This window comes from Tribolium castaneum, chromosome 5 (assembly GCF_031307605.1).
Source record: "Tribolium castaneum strain GA2 chromosome 5, icTriCast1.1, whole genome shotgun sequence".
Taxonomy (NCBI): Eukaryota; Metazoa; Arthropoda; class Insecta; order Coleoptera; family Tenebrionidae; genus Tribolium; species Tribolium castaneum.
This window is the reverse complement of record NC_087398.1, coordinates 6751633-6771964: the sequence shown is the minus strand read 5'-3', so window position 1 is coordinate 6771964 and position 20332 is coordinate 6751633. Positions and strand designations below refer to the sequence as shown.

Genomic DNA, 20332 nt, shown 5'->3' with positions numbered 1-20332 from the left:
ATTTTAAAGGGGTATGCGAATTATGCGATTAGAGCAAATTGCTTATTAAATTGATTAAATTCATGCCTTCCAAGCTTTTCAACTAACTAAGTAACTAACACGACCCGAAGACAATCTTGCCCAAAAATACCATAGACATAACGCATATACATGATGACTTTATACAGAAATAAAAATAAAAAATTCCGAAACATCAATTTGCAACTTGTGGTGTACTTTTAAAAACTGTCGCTCCTACCCTTTTAAAATACAAACAAACCCCTAAAAATTTAATGGCATGATAATAGCCCAAACGATCATTTTCTTTTGTTTCCACAGTACAATACCATTATGAGTTGAAGGAAGGAATTGAATAGGCAATAAACTGCTGGTGGGTAGGTGCATTAATTGCGCGTTTTTCTTTTTATTTTACCACATTTTACGTAATAGCGCGCCTGGTTTGGAATTGAAAGCATTGTGAAGCTCTGCCATCCTTGAAAGAGGTTGTCTGTTAAATATGAATGAAGAAGTATGTGAGAACAGATAGCGGTGTCCCGTGACAACGTCGGATGGGGTTATTAATATGAGTAAGCTGCCGCGCAGAGTACGGTACTCTAGGTGCCGAACCGTAGATATGATCATGACCGACGCCGGGGGTCTGCCGTCAAGGCTGCGAGCCCGCGAAGGCGAATGTGGCGAAAAGCTTCAGTTTGAGAAAAACGCGTCCGTTTTTATCGGTCGCGACCGCCGCAGGAATTCCTCGACGGAGAGTATGATGAATCGTTGTAAAAAAATTGTCACATATGAAATAATAATAAATAACGGCGAGTAAAAACGGATAACGAGAGCGGTGACTCTAAAAACACCTGTTGTTTGTAGTCAGAGAGAGTGCATGCCGCGCATCGCAATAGCACGGCGGCTTGTTATGTCCAAAGTTACCTCCAACCCCGACCACTTAAATAGAACTAGATCTACACACACAAAGAATTTGTTAACAGTCGTGTATCATGTCAATCAGACATCGGTCTCGTATATTTTTATTGATGCGATTGCACGACGCGCTTACGAAAGCTCACCGCTCCGGTGAAGAACTCGGAGATCGTTAGACAACACCATCGCCGCTTTTTAACCCTCATACTTTTCGACACGAATCTTAATAACAATCGGACAGCGTTTTTCTCACAGCAAACACCCAATCGAATAAAAACGACAATGCCGGTAGCGGACGACGACGCCGAAGCCAGAGGGAGGAAATGTGAATATTGCACAAGGGACCAAGACGAAATATGAGAGGGTTATCTCTCACGTATACGTATAAAGCCCGATGGATGGAACGCGTCAGGTGCTGAACATAATCCTAATGTTATGGAGAAATGCCCGGCTTGGGGACGAGGAGCTGCTTGCCCCTGATGGCCCCATTAACGCGAACATCTCTATAAACCTCAAATTATGAAAAAACTAAAGTGCGTTTACTGTAGAAATTTTTTTCTTCAAAATTAAAGTTTGGTGGAGGAGTTAGTGATGACTTAAAAGACACCAATTTTTCCTAATTTCCACTCAAAAAATATTGCCAGGTCGAGTGCATTCTCAGGCATTTTTAAAGAGTTCCTAATTAAACATTAAAATTACAAAATCTTGTAATATTATTCTTGGACCCCAGTGTGTAGAAAATCAGTGGCACATTTCGGTTCTGGGTCAGTCAGCCGGCCACCGGAGACAAAAAATCTATAAGACACTCCGCTCCGAAACAATCTGATGTAACTTCCCCATAAGTAACATATGAAGCGAATTCCCCAGACATGATGGGCTGACAGCGCACTTATCATCTCACCCCGTGAGTTTCCCGTAATATGATGTTATAGCCCGTCAGAGCTCTCAATCATCCTTGGCAGCTCCTCTCTATCACCTCGCCGAACAACACGGACGACAAATGATATCGAATCGAATGCACCGAAGAAAGATCACAGCGGCTACGTGTGGAAAACTACACGGAATTTGAAGGTTGTGGATATAAGATTCTACAGGTGTAGGGATTGCTAAAATATCATATTGGGGGGAACTTGAGCACCAATATGTTATGTTTGGGGTTTTATAGGCTTTTTCATATTGATATTGAATAGCGAATATGAGATTTATGGAGGCGGGTTTAGGCCGCATCTTTGGTGGTAATAACCGTGGTGTGAGCGAGCATTGGTCTTAATTGCGTATGCTAATAGAGAAATAAATTTCACGTGGCTGACGGTACGATAAGACATGAAAAATCGCTTAAATTCAGCGCGATTTACATATGAAGTTGTGTAATTGTTTACTTAACACACCGGAATTAGCATAACAATGAACAAATTTTTCGCAGTGTTAAAATTGAGTTTTTCACTCCGAGCTGTTTCGGCGAGGAATCGATAGTTTAAGCTGGGTCAGTATTCCGCTCCGTGAAGAGATCGGTTATCCTGCGACCCCATCAAAGAGCAGCAGAAGCGTGCTACTGCATGATGTATTGCCGTTTTTTTATTATGATTCTACGTCACATATAGAATCAATGCGCCGAGCAAAAGTTGTAATAGCCAGCCGATAATATCGCTTGATAGATCGCTTTTGATTCACGAAGGTGATTTTTATTGCAGCGCTTTATATAGAAAGTTGAAAGGTTATAGGTTTTGCTTCTGCCGCTTGCTACGGTCAATAGCTGCCTTTCATATCAGCATTCAACCCCGATTTATTCCACATGAAAACACACCAGCGGCGCACACCTTAATTGCTACACTTTCATTCGAATTTAATTTGTGTTTTTGTAAATCGGCGAGCGTCGTCATGCCGCAAAGCTCGCTGAAGGATTTCTTAGCTGGTCGGTGGCGTTTGCGGTGAGAGAGAATCATTCCAAATCCACAGTGCGGCAAATTGGAGTCGTATTTAATGTTGTTATTCGGATTACTGTTCGTTGTTATCTGTATCAGCCGCAGGCACTCGCACTTAATCTCTTCAGGAGAAGCCGAGATGCTGCCCGGATTTACCATTGCGTACCGGCATATTGCCATTGTTTATCGCTGATGCCCTTTGTGTCCGCCAAACACACTGCAGCCGGCAAGGCATGGCCTTATTTCGATAACAAACCCCATTAAGCTCATTTCTCGGGTTTTAGAAATATTTACACGGAAATGTAGCAAAAAAAATCTCTAGGCTTGTTTCAGTTTTAAGGGTTGTATTTTTTCATCTAGCGGCTTATTCAATCAAAATCCCACAAAAGTGATATGTGGCCGTCGAAAAATGACTTATCGATTGCTCAGTTTTATTCCCTCGACTCTACTGTGGCCCGATCATAAAAGCTATCGACATTCCATATAGCTACCTATCCAATAACTAGTTACAGCAGTATCCATATCAGGGAGCCATCCCATAACTCACAAAGTTCGTAACGCCAGCAGTGTTCAACGTGCGTCATACATTTGTGGCGTTATTTGTGCCCATAGGTCCGAAGGGTGCGAGGCCAGAGGCCATTTGTCTGCGGGATGAAAAATCCATTTCTGGCCGACTTATTGATACGACCCTGGAGGTTTGATCTAATATTTGAAGCGTAACTTATGGCAGACACTTTAAAACGCATCCGTCAAACTTCGAAGATTTTCTTAGTTGCGGAGCCGCATAAAAGCGTCGCGAGGAATATTTCGTGTTTTATCACGGCTTTGAGGAAAGCTCAGGGGACGATACTGATTTGGACAGTGGAACGCTGAGTGCGAGAGGCCGCTGGGAATATGTACCCTTGCAGGACAACTTATTGAATGTGTTTGTCTATTCAAATGTGACGAGTGGTGGAGGCGAAAAATAATGGACTTATCTGAGGGAACTTTCCTAATTCAAATCCGAAATTTATCTTCCGGTATGTGCATAATAATTTACAATGTCCATTAATCTCCGAAGTTAATTAATCAAGACTCGCCAAGTACAAATTATAAAATTGTTGTAATTAAAAGTAATTTATATGTTTTGCGCTTCGCTCTCGGTTATGCACCATGCTCGGCACAACTTTAATTAGTTTAGGTTGCGGATAGGATTCCTACCTTTCTTGGGGGCGACAGCCCGACTCAAAACGCAATGAAATATTAATCTGCACCCCGCGCGAAGACTTGAAATAAATAGCCCCAAAAGTTATGATAATCATCATTTCGCTCCATCTTCCAGCGCTGATGAATGTCGTGATAACTTCCAGATGAAAATGATAATTACCCAACGACGTGCCAGCTTACTACCCAATTAATTTAATTTTTCACTTAACCTTTTAAATATGATGTTTTACAAGCGGGCCGAGGTGTGATTAGAAGTCGGCAGAGCGTGTTTGTAAATCTGTAAATCACCGCGGATCCGTAATTAAATCTTCACCCATTCATAATATCATAAATTAAAAGATCAAAGATTTCACTATCCATGACAAGTATAAATGCGAAGCCCTGTTTTTAAATGGGCAACTTTCATTCGACTTGATGCATTGCACATCTGCCGCTTCACTTCATTTATTTATGAATATCATGAAGCGCGCCGGCCAATATTTCCACCAAGAAGTCGGGGCATTACTGGAGAGCCGCAAAATGGAATATTTAAGCGAGGATTCTCAGGATTTTAAAATTTCAAAGCTCCTTTGCCTTGCATTTTCTATATTTGCGGAGGGTAAGTGAAAGAACGATCGAGTTTTCGGCATGAGCCCACCCCAGGGACCACTAACCTACTTATCAGTGCTAGGCTCTTGCAAATGTCTCGGTCGCACATACGCCAGAGCTACGTACGCTTATTTTTAACTCCATCAACTTGAAACCTCCTCATCGATCTGAAAAAATTACGTACTAGCAAAACCTTGACACCGTAATTTGATTTCGAGAAGCAAAAGGCAAACGGGTTGTTATTAATTTTGTAACTATTACGGAAAATAAGGATAGTGAATGTTTGAATAATCGTCAGTAGAAACGGTTCTCGAGGAAACTACTGATAGAATGATAACTGGGCGTGGAGTGCCATCGTTTCAAAGACTCGTCTAACATGATATTCACATTTGCTGCCGGCGATTATGTGGTAGGAAGTGACATGGGCGTGATTCCCTCAAAACTGAACACGATCGCACTATTACAACTGTCCTAATATGTAAAACACGGTTCATAACTTAATCCAAGGTGTCTAACGGAAGCCGTTCTCATAACACAGTGTCATTTAACAGCAATATAAAAACAGTTGATGGTTTTTAAGTTACACTAAGTGTTTTGCAATTATTTCCGCTATAAATTAATCTCCCCCCACAGATTACAGTACAAGAAGTGGAAAAAGGGACATCCTACGCTGATTTTTAGAACGAGTATAAAGGGAATGAAGTAATTGGGTAGAAATACGGGTATTTTTAATATGTTAATTAAATTTGAGATCATAATATTTGAAGGTGTTAGAATATACCAGCACGTTTTTAATTCGTTTTTGAGAAGATCTTAGATGTTTTAGTGCTATCTATGAAGATAATGTTCCTTGGCCTTTGTTCTTTCAAAATATTAGACCAATCTTTTAAACAAATTACGTTTAAACCTGAGCAAACCACTAGGCCAAAAAAGTGCTCAAAATAATTTGATTTCAATAATTTGAAAATATTTCGGGCAATTAAATAAGTATACGGAACGTTGTCAAAGTAATATAATATAATAAAAATTAACTAAAGTTTTCAGCCATCCAATCAAATATTTAAAAAAATATTATCTAAATAATGTTATCGCCAGTAATTTTTCTTTCCTGCTGTACAAACTATGGAGACGTTTAATGTCATAAAATCCTCACGAATCTAAATGCACTGAAAAGCTGAAGTTTAATAATTTATCCACTGCTTTTTAATTAAGAGTAATAAGAGTATAACAAAGATCGGACAACATTAACTCGCCTTCATATAGTATTAAAGATAATGAATCGGACTTGCAGTTAAATTGGTGTCAGCAAAAAGGGTTTAACTAAGTCTAAAACGCATTTTAGTTGGTGTATTTTAGTTAAAAACTCGAGGATCTACCGAATCCGAATGTATCAAAATGATTTGCCATAAATAGTGAAAGTCTTGAAGTCTAAGACTTACTTTAATTTTTAGTTATAGATAAATTAAGCCTGCTGCTTTGGTGTACTCAAAAAGTCATAGCGTATCTTTCCAATTAACAAAAAAAATAGTAGATATTAATAAAGTATAAGACTAGAAATTGTGGATTTTAGTTAGTGCCACATCACTTCATGGCATCACGGCTATCGTTTAATACAGAAATTAAATTTATTTTATTTTTTTCTATGTTTCCGCAGTGTTCACCCAATAAGTAATAAACTAATAAAAATTCGTTTCTCTCTCTTTTTTTTAAATACCAAATTTTCATTAAGTGGAAAAGAGGTGTAAGCCTCTATTCCCTCAAATATATTTATCAGAATTTTCTCTACTACGGTTGGTACAGGAAGGAACCGTTAAGAAATTTACGCTGTATAAATTCCAACTATTAGTTCGCTCTTTCAATTCAATTCAGAACTCGTTCAGAAATAAGAAATGAAGATTATCCTAGAAATATTACCTTCGGTCATCTGCAAAAAATATTTTTTATTTTCCATTATGTTATCTCCTAAATTGTAAAAGAGGTGACTATATAGACTGGTGATCAGACAAAAGAAAAAAACTCTCTTTGAAAATATTCCAAATATTTAGAATTAGAAGAGTTTGTTTAACTATTGAATGCAGTTCAGTAAAATTCCTTTGATTACACAAAATTCAGTTCGTAATTTTTAGTTCGCCTTTCGGTTCGCTAATTTTGAACTGTTTTTCAACAGGTGTACTATAACCATTTGATTAATAAATCTATAGGTACGTGATACAATGTCTTCACAGGTGTTACAATAAACAAAGACTAGTTATAAAGCTGCACCAGTGTTTATTGTTTAATTCTTGTTACAAAAAAAAGTCTTTGAGTTCTACAATTACAACATTATCGGGTGAGGTTCCTTGCGGACCACCAATGGGTTCTGTTTTAGTGAGAGCTGATTTGGCTGTTGGTGTTACCTTTGGTGGGTCTGTCAAAACAGGTCTAAACCCCTGTCCGGTGGTTATTAAACCGCGTTATTAAGTACATGTCAGCAATTAGAGATAGTGCTAGTACATTAAGCTTAACAAATTCAACAGCTGGTGAAATTATCGTTTGAGAAATGTGAACCGTGCCTATGGTTTCTGGAGATAGCGATCTAAGTTATGGTCCGCGGTGGCGGTGACGCAGTACTCCCACACTCCCCGCGGGGCCCTTCCGGCCGCCATCTTGCCCCTAACTCATGCAAGCTTACTAATTACAGATATGTAAGCAGTGGTTGGCCGGTCCGGTGAGCTCGCCTTGTAAGACACCGTTCCAGCATTAGAAATAATTTAAATTAAGTGCGTTTCCGCGTGCATTTTCTTGCGATTTGCATACAATATGAGCGCGGAGGCGGAAGGCGCTGCCGGTCATGCCGATGATAAACGGCGACTCCTGGGGATCCGCGCCTCACCTGGGTCCAGCCCGGGGCCAGTCCCACCCACGGGGGCACCTGCCCAGCTTATGACTTATGCTAATCGCAGTGTAGGCACTCACATGCAAATGCGGCAGTAAACGGACGGTTTACTGCCGCCGGTATTGCGATTAGAGGCTCAGCGCCTCTTCCGGCCTGCCTCCATCTGATGTAATCAGATCATTCTCCTTTATTTTTCCTTTTCATAAGCGGCTGTTTTTCTCCCGGATAGAGTCAATCCGCCAGGATCAGTCCTTGTAATAACTTTATGATTCCTGCCGGTCCTTGACAAATGGCTCGTATCGGGAAATCGCCGTTGCCGCCCTCAAGGTATATGGGTTATTGAATCAGCATTTACGACTTTATCGGCTGACTGGTCATATCATAACTCAACCAGATGGGGATTACCTCTTAGGTGATTAGGGGCATCCATCTCGAATATTGGAAAAGCCAACGATAAAATATAATTCTATAAATACGCCTAATACGTGATACGAAAAACAAACATTCGTCAAAAAAATACTAAAATTTCGACAATCCTGGCCAAAAGTTCCACAAGTCCTTTCCAGCGTTCATTGACTGGACTAAATGTGAACGTTCTTCCTTCCACAAGCCCCTTGTGATGTTCGTGCTTTGTGCATGCAGACGTATTAGATCGGGAATCAATCGAACATTCTTTTAATATTTAAATTAGTATTTATGGTGGGTAATTTCCATAACAGACGCCGTTTCGACACCCTGTCTTCTCGTAACACGCTTAGCATACAAAACGAGAACTAGTCGAACGATGACATCGCTTATGATACCATTACTGAATAATGTAACTGTGGGCCAGTCGGTAATAGTGCAGTTAATAATCCAAACGTAGCTTTTATTCACTCTATAACTCTTTGTTCAGCTTTGGGCCTAACAACAATCTTATTGAAACAATGAGTGAAGTTATGTATTTATAATAGAATACGTGCCGGCCATTTCCAATCAGTGTTTCCTCCTACAATCACAAAATATTTTGTTTAAATCTGATAATCCACCCTGTTTATATGTGACGCGTTCGGAAACAGGATTTTGAAATGAGGGTGGCTGTCCCTGCAGTAGGTGTTCAGTTAGCGCGCCTTTAAGCCGATTATCAAATTTTATTTAGTTTATCTCCTGATTATGCCGATCAATCAATTTGATATTTATTAAATTTTGGATTAAAGCATGTGGACGTCAACGTAGCAGTTATGTATATCTAATTGAGTATAAATATGGTCTGATTAGAGTGAAAGTAGTTTGAATTCCTCCATTGATAGGTTTCGATATTTATTCCTCAAAGTAGAGTTTTACATTCGGATTTGCATAATTGTTTTTGATGAAAGGACAAGGCGATAATGTTAATATATGCTGATGTTCCTATTTGTCGATTAAGTGAATGCAATGAACTATGATAACTATTAAAGCAAACTTCATTTACGGCGAAATCCTGACAGGATTTTAATTATTATACGTACGTGAAAAGCCTCGCGGGACGGTTTACATAAATACGGAATGTAATTGGCGACATGCCCATCTTTAGGCATATCACTCCAAGATGGCAAGTCGGCCAATAATCTATTATAATCGAGGTTGTTATGAGCAAGGATAACAATATGCCGCACCATGTCTTTTATACCGTACTTGTAACTGGAATATAGCTTAAGCTTTTTATTCCGACCGTGTTCGGAAATAATAACATAGCCACACGGCGTGTGTCTGCTTCTTGTTACCTTGCTCACTGTCTTACCTGTCGATCTCCGATAGGTGTCGAAAAAATAATTTATCACCATTGTCCGACACTGATGGCCTACTTTTATAACCATAATTTATTTATTTCATGCGATGTCATCACTCACACTAACACATTTTTGATGACAGATTGTAATTGCGATCGTTTATAATTAACCCCGTTTAAAGAACAACTCTCCCTCGGACACACAAGCGCAAGCAAAATGTCTTAATAATTCTTGCTACATATTCAACAACTGGCTTCGGCGCTAATTCGATTCCTTTTATTGCAACAAATTGACTCTTCGGAATTTTTAATTTACATAACTATTTCGCATTATAATAACCGACACTCTTAATCTGCCCCAAGGATAACTGAATACATATGGTTGTTCTTAATAACCAAAATGGAATTATTTTAAATAGGAAACTGTCTATCAATACCCTATTCGTTTGTTGTTTTTTCTGAATTATGTTCATTGACTCGCTACTGGCGTAGTAATCTTCAAATTATTCAGAACAAAATTTCTGTTACTTCTTAGTTTTATACTTTGACTCATGTTTAATTTAATTATTACGAATTATTATAGAGTTATAAAAAATATGTGAAGCAAGAAATCAAGTGGTACTCAAGGAAGACAATTATAAAGACAAATAAAACCAAGTTTTTATTAAAATGGGGTACCTAGGCCGCCCCATTTCCTAATCCTTCAACACCTGTGACATCAATGAACACATATTTATTCCTCATGGTTGTATTTTTCTAAAAAATAACAATTTCTTCAACAGAAAAGTCAAAATTCTTTGTATTTTTTATGAGAGTAAATTTTTTCTCAAATTCTATGATTCCCTGTGAACTATGGTGCGCTTGTGGCAAGGATGACCGTTTCTCGAGGCTTGGTTAGGTGTTCTGAGCAGATAGTGCGTTTATTAATTGGTAACGGGGTTGAGGAGCGAGGGTGGATGGGAGTATTAATCCGAGAGCCGTAAATGTAAATGCTTGATTCCATTATGGGTCGCCTGCACTGTACAACCCTTTCACGGTAGCCAATTGTCATTAGCACACCGGACGGGGTATTCAGCCTCACATGCGCCATTCATATCAAATTCAAAGTCAATTTAGCTGGCGAGTGGTTGCACAATCTCAGTCAAATTGTAAAATTTTTAATTTTCTTTCAGAAGTTGGTCTTAATGTAAACCTGCTTTATTTAGCTTTCAACAAGCATCAGACAGTTCGTTTCTATTAATCAATTCGTTCGAGGTGATGTCAACCATTGCCTTTGCTTCCCACAATCAAGCACTACCGTTACTCACTTCCATTATTTTCTCTACTCCGCTCCACACCAACACTATTGTTAATTGTTGTATCATAAATATATACTTACAATAGGGAGCAATTGTTTTACATTACGGCAAAGACTGATACGCATGGTGATTACCATGGTTTGAAAAGAAAGCACTTTATGACAGTAGTATAAGCGAACAATTAGTGCTAATGAGGTCATTATCTAATGACCGCTGCAACTTTCTCTTAATGACCGCTACACTTTGGCCGCTACAATTTTGCTATATGTCATACAATATATAAGACCAAAGAAAATTTAGGAAAATATTCAGTGTTGTTCTCGTGTTTGTTCTTGAAGAAGACGTCTTGGTGTATTGTGAAATTAAGGTAAGTTTTTTAAGAAATTATTTTAAATATTTATTAACTGTTGTGAATTTGTGTTAGATGCCTGGAAAACGTGTATCTTCTATGCCATTGAAAAAATCATCTCCGAAGCGTTTTAAAGCCCCAGGTGATGGTGGATGTGTAGAAGAAGAGGAAATTAGTGAATTTACCAACCTGCAACCCTCAACATCTAAGGCAACAGAATCAGGTAAATACTTTATAATTTATATAATAATAGATTAATCATTAATTATAATAATATTTACAGTGAATGCTTTAAAAAGACGCCTCCCTAACTTCGAAGATGGTCCTTTAGGTAATTAATTACATACTCATTTCTATATTATAAATGTACGTGTTTGTAGATACACTTGTAAATCAAATCGGTGCTGGTCAAATTGACGATAATGAAGTCTTTGAAAATTTTGCTGATGGTAAGTAATAGCAACAACTTATTGAATATGTGAATACTTCAATATTTTCTTACAGAATTTAACTTTATTAATAAAAATGGAGAAAATGAATCATTCATAAAAAAGTTTAATACATTAGCGAGACGTATGAGGTTTTCCTTTAAAGATAATGCGCCGGAGAATCCAATTGAATGGATGCAAGTAAGTGTCACGTTATGTTTGTAAATTAGTTAATTAATTAATGATATTTTCGTTTAATAGAATGCAATTGAAGAACTGTTGGCGCACATTTTTAGAGGATTTTCAAGTGATGACTATGTCGGCTTAGTTCTCGAAAATGAAGAATTCCCCGAGCGACCTGTTTACATTTCCTTCCGCAAATTATCCCAATATAATGTCGCAATGGTGATGGAAACTGTAGGAAATGTTCTTCAGAGCAATCGTGCGTTCTTTGTTAATGATCGTTTATCGATACGGGTGGACAGGGTGGCTTTACCTGTGGGAAAAGGATTTCGTACCGCCACCGATGGATTAGCCGTAAGTTATAATGAACATTGTCTTAGTAAAAATTAATAAATAAATAAATAAATCTAATAAATATGATTTCTGTGATTTTATTTTGATTTAACCCAGAATGTGTGTGTGTGTGTGTCGCGCCCGTCCCCGCGCCGCCGCCACCCCGTCCCGCGCCCGTTCCCGCGCCGCCGCCACCCCGTCCCGCGCCCGTTTCCGCGCCGCCGCCCCGTCGTCCGCGCCGCGCCCCGTCCGCGTCATGCTGGTGAGTAACGAGATATAAGGAAAGAAAGAAAAAACATGGATCTTGCAAAGTCTTTATTTATTCATGAAATATTTGTTAAACATTTTGTTGCATAGTTTGTCATTATTGTGAAAATCTTTGTTAAATAACTTTAGAAAATCATCAACAGAATTGCCTAATGCGTAGTTTAAAAGAAATAAAGTACAGTATTTGCCACAGACGGTTGAAGAAAAATCTTGAATTTGAGAAATATTGTAAGACCACATCATAGCATTTTTTCTAAGAAATTTTAAAATATTCGGAGGCGGCTGATTTCCAAAACTATCAAAGAAGTATGCGAAACCAAATTTATCAATGTAAACAGCCATCCAATGACTACCCGGGAGGTAATCAGGGTCTCTGTTGATAATAACCATAGAGGGTCTGGTGATTAGGACAGGTAGAGTGTTATACGCAGAAACAAGAACGTGGTGTCTTTTCTTCCGAGAGATCATCTCCAGACACGTTTTGAGTTGTAAAGTATTCATTGTACCAACTAGCCAAGTTTTGTACGTTTTGAACAGCGCACACCGAATCGCTGATTATATGATTCACACAACAATTCGTATCAAAATGTTCTCTCAAGTAACGAAGCGATGGACACTCTAAATCTTCAATGTTTACAATTTGACTTTTTGGTAAACGTTTCAAAAGTAGACGCTTCTTATCTATTCCTTTCACGTATATACACTTTGAATTTTTCGTAGTTTCATTCAATATTTCAGACAACTTTTCGTAGTCGTAATTACCGCAGTTCCAAGAAAGCCCGTGAAAGTTATTCGTCAACCAATCGGCTTGCTTCTGATAACGATGCGGTAAGGTTGAAAGATCATCGGGTGGTTTAAACAAAAAGATGTCTGGTGCGCTTTTGTTCGTATTAAATACAGCTAATTCTTTTATGGTTAAAGTTTCGGTACAATTACCGTAATTGAACCCTTGAAAATCCACAAACACAACCATTTCGGATGACGGGTAAAATGAAAGTAGCAAATTTTTCATTTGTAATAGCAATTTATTTATCACTTATATAAATTTATCAACTACTATAATCTACAATTACATTACGTTTTTTATCAATTTCTATTACACTATCAAATTCACCATACACTAAACAATTGACAGTTTCTGTAAGAGCAGTGTTAAAACCAACTTCTATTCGTAAACTTCCGTTCTTTATCAAATTCCATGAAAGAGCATTATGCGATGATAAGTCAGGTGTCAAATCAAAAACAGCTATTGAATATCCATCAGCATAATTATCACGTGAAATCCCATTTCCAGTGTTTAGAAAATGTATACCAGTACCAGAAAATAATGTGTGGTACATTGAAACAAATTTCTTATTTGGACCGATAAATGTAGGTTGTAAGGGTTTACTAGGAATTTGGTTACCATCCACGTACAAGGATAGATAGTTTAAACCAAAGTTTTCGAAATTAAATGGATTTAAGGAATAATCACCGTTAAATGCTTTATTTGTCACAAAGCACAATGCACATCTTTTTGGAAGTTGGCCCAAATAAACATTATCCAATGATTTTCCTTGTACTCCTTGCGGTATAGTCAAAACCTTTAATTCTGTTCGCGTAATTGGATATTTTGCAGTTGAAAGCTCTAAAGCCTTTGCATGCGCAAGTAATACGCTTGGATTTATCCGATTTCTTCTAATCATTAGAGTTGCATCAGTAATTTGAATTTTTCCATTAAGATTATTTGATGACATCAATGCAAAACTATCACGAGAACGTACAAATTTTAATCTCATTTCTACACCGTTGATTAAAAATTTTTCTTGATTAAATATATCACAATTTAAGTGACCAATAAGATCGACTTCTTTACTCGTCGACGTTAGTTTGAGTCTATTGGCGAATCCACTGTTCTCATTGGTTACTACATTCATTTTGCCTGCCGTATCGGCGTACCATAATCCACAAGTTAAATGGGAATTCTTCGCCCCTGAGTCATAATTTAAAAGTGTCTCCAAATAACATTTATAAGCGTATGTATTATTTGGTGGTGAAATCAGTTTTTGATTTAGGTATACATCAACTTGACTAAACATTGAGTGGAGAATATTATTAACTGGACCAATTGTATCTTCAGCGGTATAATTACTACCGTCATCTTTGCATATTTTAATACAAAGTGAAAGTAAAGTTTGCGATAAATCTATATAGTCTTCACCACCTGGTATTACAAATTCTAAAGGACTATTTTCAGATATACTAGATACAGTTTTGTAATGAACCCATTGACCGCTTTCGATGCTTGTTTGAGTTGGCGGTAAAGCAAAAAGATCCAATTCACTTTTCGCGCACTCACAACTATGAGGATGTAAAAACGACATTCTAGCTAAAGATATCTTGATGTTTAATAACTGAACTCGTTTTACACTTCTTTGCAGAACGACGTGAAGAACTATTCTGACTTTTATTTTGTACTAGCCTTCTTTTTATAGATCCAGATCCTACCAAGTTGTCTAATTTATCTTGAGCTTTTCGTTTCAAATTTTCAACTGACTCATTTACACGTGTCTTGAATGCATCCTTTACAGGCACCTCATTAACAATGTCGCCAAGAAAATTTGAACCAGTGCGTAGTGTTTCCTTACCAATTGTTTTAACACCACTCTTTATTAACGGCATTACCGTACGAAAAAGTCCCCGTAAAAAACTACCAATACCATAACCCTTTTGGTAACTAATTCCTTTGTAAATAGCACCTACACCTGAACCAGCTTGATTGATGTAGTAATCGTGATAATGACATGAAGGCATTACGAAATTTTTTTAAAATGAAGTTTAACGCACACTGTTCCAAACTGAAATGGCACTTTCTCACCAGTTGCACTTCTTATATCAATTTCAATGTTTTCAAATTCCCTTTTCAACAGAGGCACGTAATGCGGATGCGAAAATAATTGCGTATGATGTGTACCGTAAATGTAGTGTTTATTATCGATAACAACGATTCGAATTACTTTTGCCATTATATCGCCCACCAATTGTGGTTCAATTATATCACTGTATACGAAAAGTTGTGAAGGCAAACCCAACATAATGTTTGCTGGATGTGTTGAAGTTTTACTCAGTACATTTGTATCCGGTTGAAAACCTAATTGTAGACTTAATGTCGGTGAAAATGATAGACTTGTCAGATATTTGCTACTGCTTGTTACAGTTACTCTTTTTGAACCATCATTTAATCTGAACTCAACATTATCTTTTACTAAAACTCTTACCGAGTTTAGAGCATCCACAATAGATTCGATCGTTTCGTAGTTACCAGCTTCAAGCTTAGTCTTATATTTCGTCATAATTACATCGTGTTCAAATGTGATCGTTTTCATTTTAAGATCGCGCATGAATTCTTTCGAAGACTTGTATTTCCTTCTTCGAACCTGATCATCGATCCATGTCGCAAAACGGGGATCTTTAAACAATATGTCAATGGCTTTTTCACCTTTTTGCATAATCGCCGATAAACTAAATTCAAAAGAGCTGTAAATAATATTTTCACCACTGTTGATGGTTAAGAAGGAACACGGATACTGTATTTCCGAAAGTCCCACACACCATTCACCATCCAAATGAACAGTTTTTGGAAGTTGTGTGCAAAAGTGCGTTGTTGTATTTTCGGGAAAGTAATTGGTTGAGCTGTTTGATACCAAAGTTAAATAAAATTCGTTATTCATATCGATGTAAGGGAACTGCACGGAATCCACGAGTTAAACTTTGAAGGATAATTTTTCCACTGCACAAAAATTTCACATTTACCTCTTTTATATCGCTTCTTCAATACTTTTTCAATGTGAAATGTACTCTGGGGGTCGTACGTTACGCGCTGTAATTCGGGGTGATAGAAGACGCCCTCTATTGGTTCATCCATTAAATCGGAAATTTTGTACACAACGGGTTGTCTCATTATAACATCAGTTATTTTGAATATTTCACCGCTCCAATTACTCATGTAGCCTTTTTCAAATACGTGCTTGTACTTGGTGATTCTGACGTAATCTCCAACTTTGTACACATTTTCGAGTTTGATCGTTTTAATATTCTTCTTTCTCGTACTCATAATGTTATCGTATACTTGCGCAACGTTGTCAGGATTTACCTCGTTAGGAGCCATTTTAATAGTACGATGATAAGAATTATTGTAAGAGTGCATGAATTCGGGTAATACATCAATGTATTGCATATTATTTGCAAACGTAAAATATTTATGCATTTTTGTTTTTAAAGTTTTATTGAACCTTTCTACCACAGCAGCTTTTACATCAGGATTATTTGTTACATAATAATTTATATCATATTGTTTAAACAATTTTTGGACATTTTTCGCTAGAAATTCTTTTCCCTTGTCAGTCTGAAGATTAACCGGAACACGCTCATCAAATATTTCTTTAAAAGCTGCAGCCACTTCATTTCCCGTCTTTGTGTATAAAGGTTTAACCCATGCAAACTTGGAAAATACATCGATGACAGTTAATAGGTAATTTACACCTCGATTATGTTTTGCGATGTTTCTCATATCTATTAAATCAGCTTGAAATAAATCGTCTATGTTGGTTACATGATAACTATTTCTAGGAAATCGACGACGAACTTGCTTATGTAATGTATAAGATTCCACACCTTCTAGCCATTTATTAATTTTTTTCTTATGTATATTTGTAAACTTAGCTAAGTTGTTAGGACTCGAAAAACCAAGAGGGTCACGAGGTATAAAATATCTTTCCTTTATTTCATCCATTTTTGTCTACTTGCTTTCATACGGCGACCAAGGAACTCTCAAGCGTTTTTGTTTTCTTGATGACGATCGCATTGATTTCTTCGTTATTTGACTATCCTCTTCTTCTTCTTCTTCTTCTGTGTCAAACTTTGACGACGATATTGGTTTTACTTTCACTTCGTTTTTTACTTCTTGCTTTTCAGCACCTTGTTCATTTATATATTTCAAACGTTTTGGATTAATTATAAGAGTACGTGGAACGTTTATTTTATACAAAATTTCCGCAAAATTTTTCCATCCGACAGGCTCGGCATTTAACTTATTACTACTCTTCATAACATCAGTGATTAGATCAAATATATTGGAACCAGGAATTGTGTTTCCATCGTAGATAACGTTTCCGGTTTCATTCCATGCAACTCCATTGTGTGTTAAATTGTTTAACAAAGCATTCGCTTTAACTTGTAAGGGTCTTGGTAGGGAACTCAAAATGTTTCGAGTAATTCGTTCAGATTGTTCTAATTGATTTTCTTTAGAATAAATCACAGGTATGGTAACAGGTTCACGAGAACGACTTATCATTTTTAGATATCTTTGAAGCACTTGATTATACAAAATCCATTTTTCATTATCATCAATGTTTTTCGTATCTATGATTCTTTTCATTTCATGATCTAAATCATTTAGGGTGTTTGGCTGAGTGCTTTTGTTATTATGCAAACGTTCAAGTTCGGATGAATCAATGAGTACCATTTTTTTCGTATGTTCCATTATTTATTAAATAAATGACCCAACACACCCGAAATTATTGGAGCCAACAACAATGGTAAGAAAGCACCTCCTTTTTGCACAATTAGTTTCTTTTTTCTCTGGAGAGATAATTTACGATTTACTAAATTTCTCAGTAATTTTTTATGTTTCTTTAATTTGCTCTTTTGAGAACCATTTAAAGGAACTTTCCCTAATAACGTATTGTGAGCGCACTCGCATATACAATGCACCAAGTTTTTATCGGCAGAATTAAGAATTGATTTACGATAAACAGGTGTTGTTCTATGCAAAAATTTTAATAACTCGGCGTTTCTTTCTAACGCTCGCGACATCTCAACGACGACTGACGCATAAACTACTTACTTTTATATTTATAATCTCTCTTAGGTATGTATGCATAAGAAGGTTCTTCATCAGGTAGAATATTTGTTCGAATACGGAATTCATCTGGAGTATCTTGTTTTAAATCAATCAACAAATAACCATGCGGTCTCATTGTGGCATCCTTATAAGCTTCCTGGATAAATTTTATATTTTCAGGAAAAATCTGTCTAGCTAAGAAATTAATTTGAGCTTTATCACGAGGATTTTTAAAATAAACGATATAGTTCGCATTCAAAGAAATATCTCTCTGTCCTTTTCCTTGATGAAACAAATTTTGCGTAATGTAGAAGACACTAAGGTTTCGATGATGACTTCCCTTAGTGAAAATATCGACCACACTGCCATTAGTCTCTCTCATCAGATCATCCAAAATTATCAATGTCGCTTCTGTACCATCAAAATCATTCATATCAGGAACGCCTTGACGAAATTCAAGATTACTATTATTGATTACATTAGTTTGATACAACGGTTGCCACTCGTCATAAAACCAAAGCACTCGTTCAAATTTTTTATCACAGACCGAATTTATGTGGTTCAAAAATCGTATAATAAAGTGCGTTTTTCCGCAAGCAGTTGGACCAGCTATAATTGCTGTAAACGGAGATTTGAATCGTAAGTCCATTCTATTTCAAATAACTTTCATTATTCAACACCAAACCAATAATGATAACTTTTGCTACGCGGCGGAATATTTAAAGAAAACAGAGTATACATTTTATTTAATTATTTATTATCACAGACAGTTATAATCATTATTTTCCCTATAATATTGTATTCTATTTTCGACAGCAGTTTTTACATTCACAGGCAGTTTCAAAACTATCTCATACAAGGTTGCATTTTGTTCATACCGATTCTTAATAATATCATACAATTTTTGAGATAAATTTTTACATCCATTCTCCATAACATCAAGCGCAACATTATTTATAAAACTATCGTAACATGGATAGAATTTATATTGAATTCTTCTTGCATGAAGCAGATTCAATAAATGCTCGCCCATATTTACGACAGTTTTAATTGTGTTCAATGATAAATAAATGCCCTTGTACACGCTGGGTTGACTAGGTATAAATTGAAGAGTATTATATCTACAAACCACCACGACGTAGCCACTTAGCATACACAACATCTGACCTTCTGGAACACTAATTTCTTCTACTTCTTCGTCCTCCTCTCTTGATTCAAAGATCTTGCTCATTTCTTTTAAAAACTCTTCAAAGGTTTCAATAGAAAAACTTATCGCCGATGTTAATTCTGGATTATGTATCTTCAACAACGGCACAAAATCATGGAGTGGTTTTACTCCAATCGATAAAAGTTTGCTACCAGACTTAGTTATAGGATACACCACTTCATGAATTAAACGAAACTTCTCATTGATCACCATCCGAGCCGTTCTCTCAGCTTCATCTTTCTCACTTCTCTCAGCTTCATTTTTCTCGATGTTGTCGGCCATTTCCATCAACGATCGCTCCAACACAGGATCCGACCATTCAGCTGGTGTTATGATGTCTTCTTCAGCGTGGATAGGCTGAGGCGACTTGGGGGATGCAGCTTGGCTAAGACCTATTTCAGATACTCTCGCTAATTCTATGGATTGCGATGGTGGTGGTGGTGGTGGTGAAGCAGCTGGAAATGCTGACAAAGACGACTTCGGAACCGATGGAACTTGCGAAGCACTAATTTCCTCTTCTTCTACACATCCACCATCACCTGGGGCTTTAAAACGCTTCGGAGATGATTTTTTCAATGGCATAGAAGATACACGTTTTCCAGGCATCTAACACAAATTCACAACAGTTAATAAATATTTAAAATAATTTCTTAAAAAACTTACCTTAATTTCACAATACACCAAGACGTCTTCTTCAAGAACAAACACGAGAACAACACTGAATATTTTCCTAAATTTTCTTTGGTCTTATATATTGTATGACATATAGCAAAATTGTAGCGGCCAAAGTGTAGCGGTCATTAAGAGAAAGTTGCAGCGGTCATTAGATAATGACCTCATTAGCACTAATTGTTCGCTTATACTACTTATGACTACTATAAAAGTAACGATTAGGAAATAGAAATTAATGCAAATCAAATGTAAAACACGATTTACACATTTAGTTCAAACCGTTGCTCATTCTAATTGCGCCCAATATTAAAAAGGACATAATTAGCTCACTTGTTCTACAAACGCTACCACCACTTTTATGACAGGTTTCTGCTGGAAAAGCTGACTACTGCTACAACTTTAGCACGAAATAATTACCAACCTCCTGATTTTCATTAAAATCCCAGATTCTAATCTGACAAGAGATG

General features: G+C 37.0%; 2 protein-coding genes and 1 long non-coding RNA gene across 4 annotated transcripts; 2 read left to right on the top strand and 1 right to left on the bottom strand.

The window, feature by feature from the left end:
• Positions 1–10708: 10708 nt before the first annotated feature.
• Positions 10709–15616, top strand: LOC103312445 (uncharacterized). Of its 2 annotated transcripts, XM_064356780.1 has the most exons (7): positions 10709–10912; positions 10970–11117; positions 11178–11225; positions 11275–11343; positions 11399–11523; positions 11584–11859; positions 11956–15616. In XM_064356780.1, the coding sequence occupies exons 2-7, from the start codon at positions 10970–10972 to the stop codon at positions 12106–12108; spliced, it is 819 nt and encodes a 272-aa protein (XP_064212850.1). In that variant the 5' UTR covers positions 10709–10912; the 3' UTR covers positions 12109–15616. The 2 variants fall into 2 exon arrangements, with proteins under 2 accessions (XP_064212850.1, XP_064212851.1); XM_064356781.1 differs by lacking the exon at positions 11956–15616 and having other exon boundaries at positions 11584–11925.
• Positions 15617–15629: 13 nt separating this feature from the next.
• LOC135266308 (uncharacterized) lies at positions 15630–18240 on the top strand. Its single transcript, XR_010334265.1, has 2 exons — positions 15630–17681; positions 18014–18240. It is a non-coding gene; the product is annotated as an uncharacterized LOC135266308 (long non-coding RNA).
• Positions 18241–18722: 482 nt separating this feature from the next.
• LOC107397956 (uncharacterized) lies at positions 18723–20062 on the bottom strand. Its single transcript, XM_064356779.1, has 2 exons — positions 19857–20062; positions 18723–19799 (listed from the first exon to the last, which is right to left on the bottom strand). The coding sequence occupies exon 2, from the start codon at positions 19797–19799 to the stop codon at positions 18747–18749; it is 1053 nt and encodes a 350-aa protein (XP_064212849.1). The 5' UTR covers positions 19857–20062; the 3' UTR covers positions 18723–18746.
• Between the last annotated feature and the right edge of the window lie 270 nt (positions 20063–20332).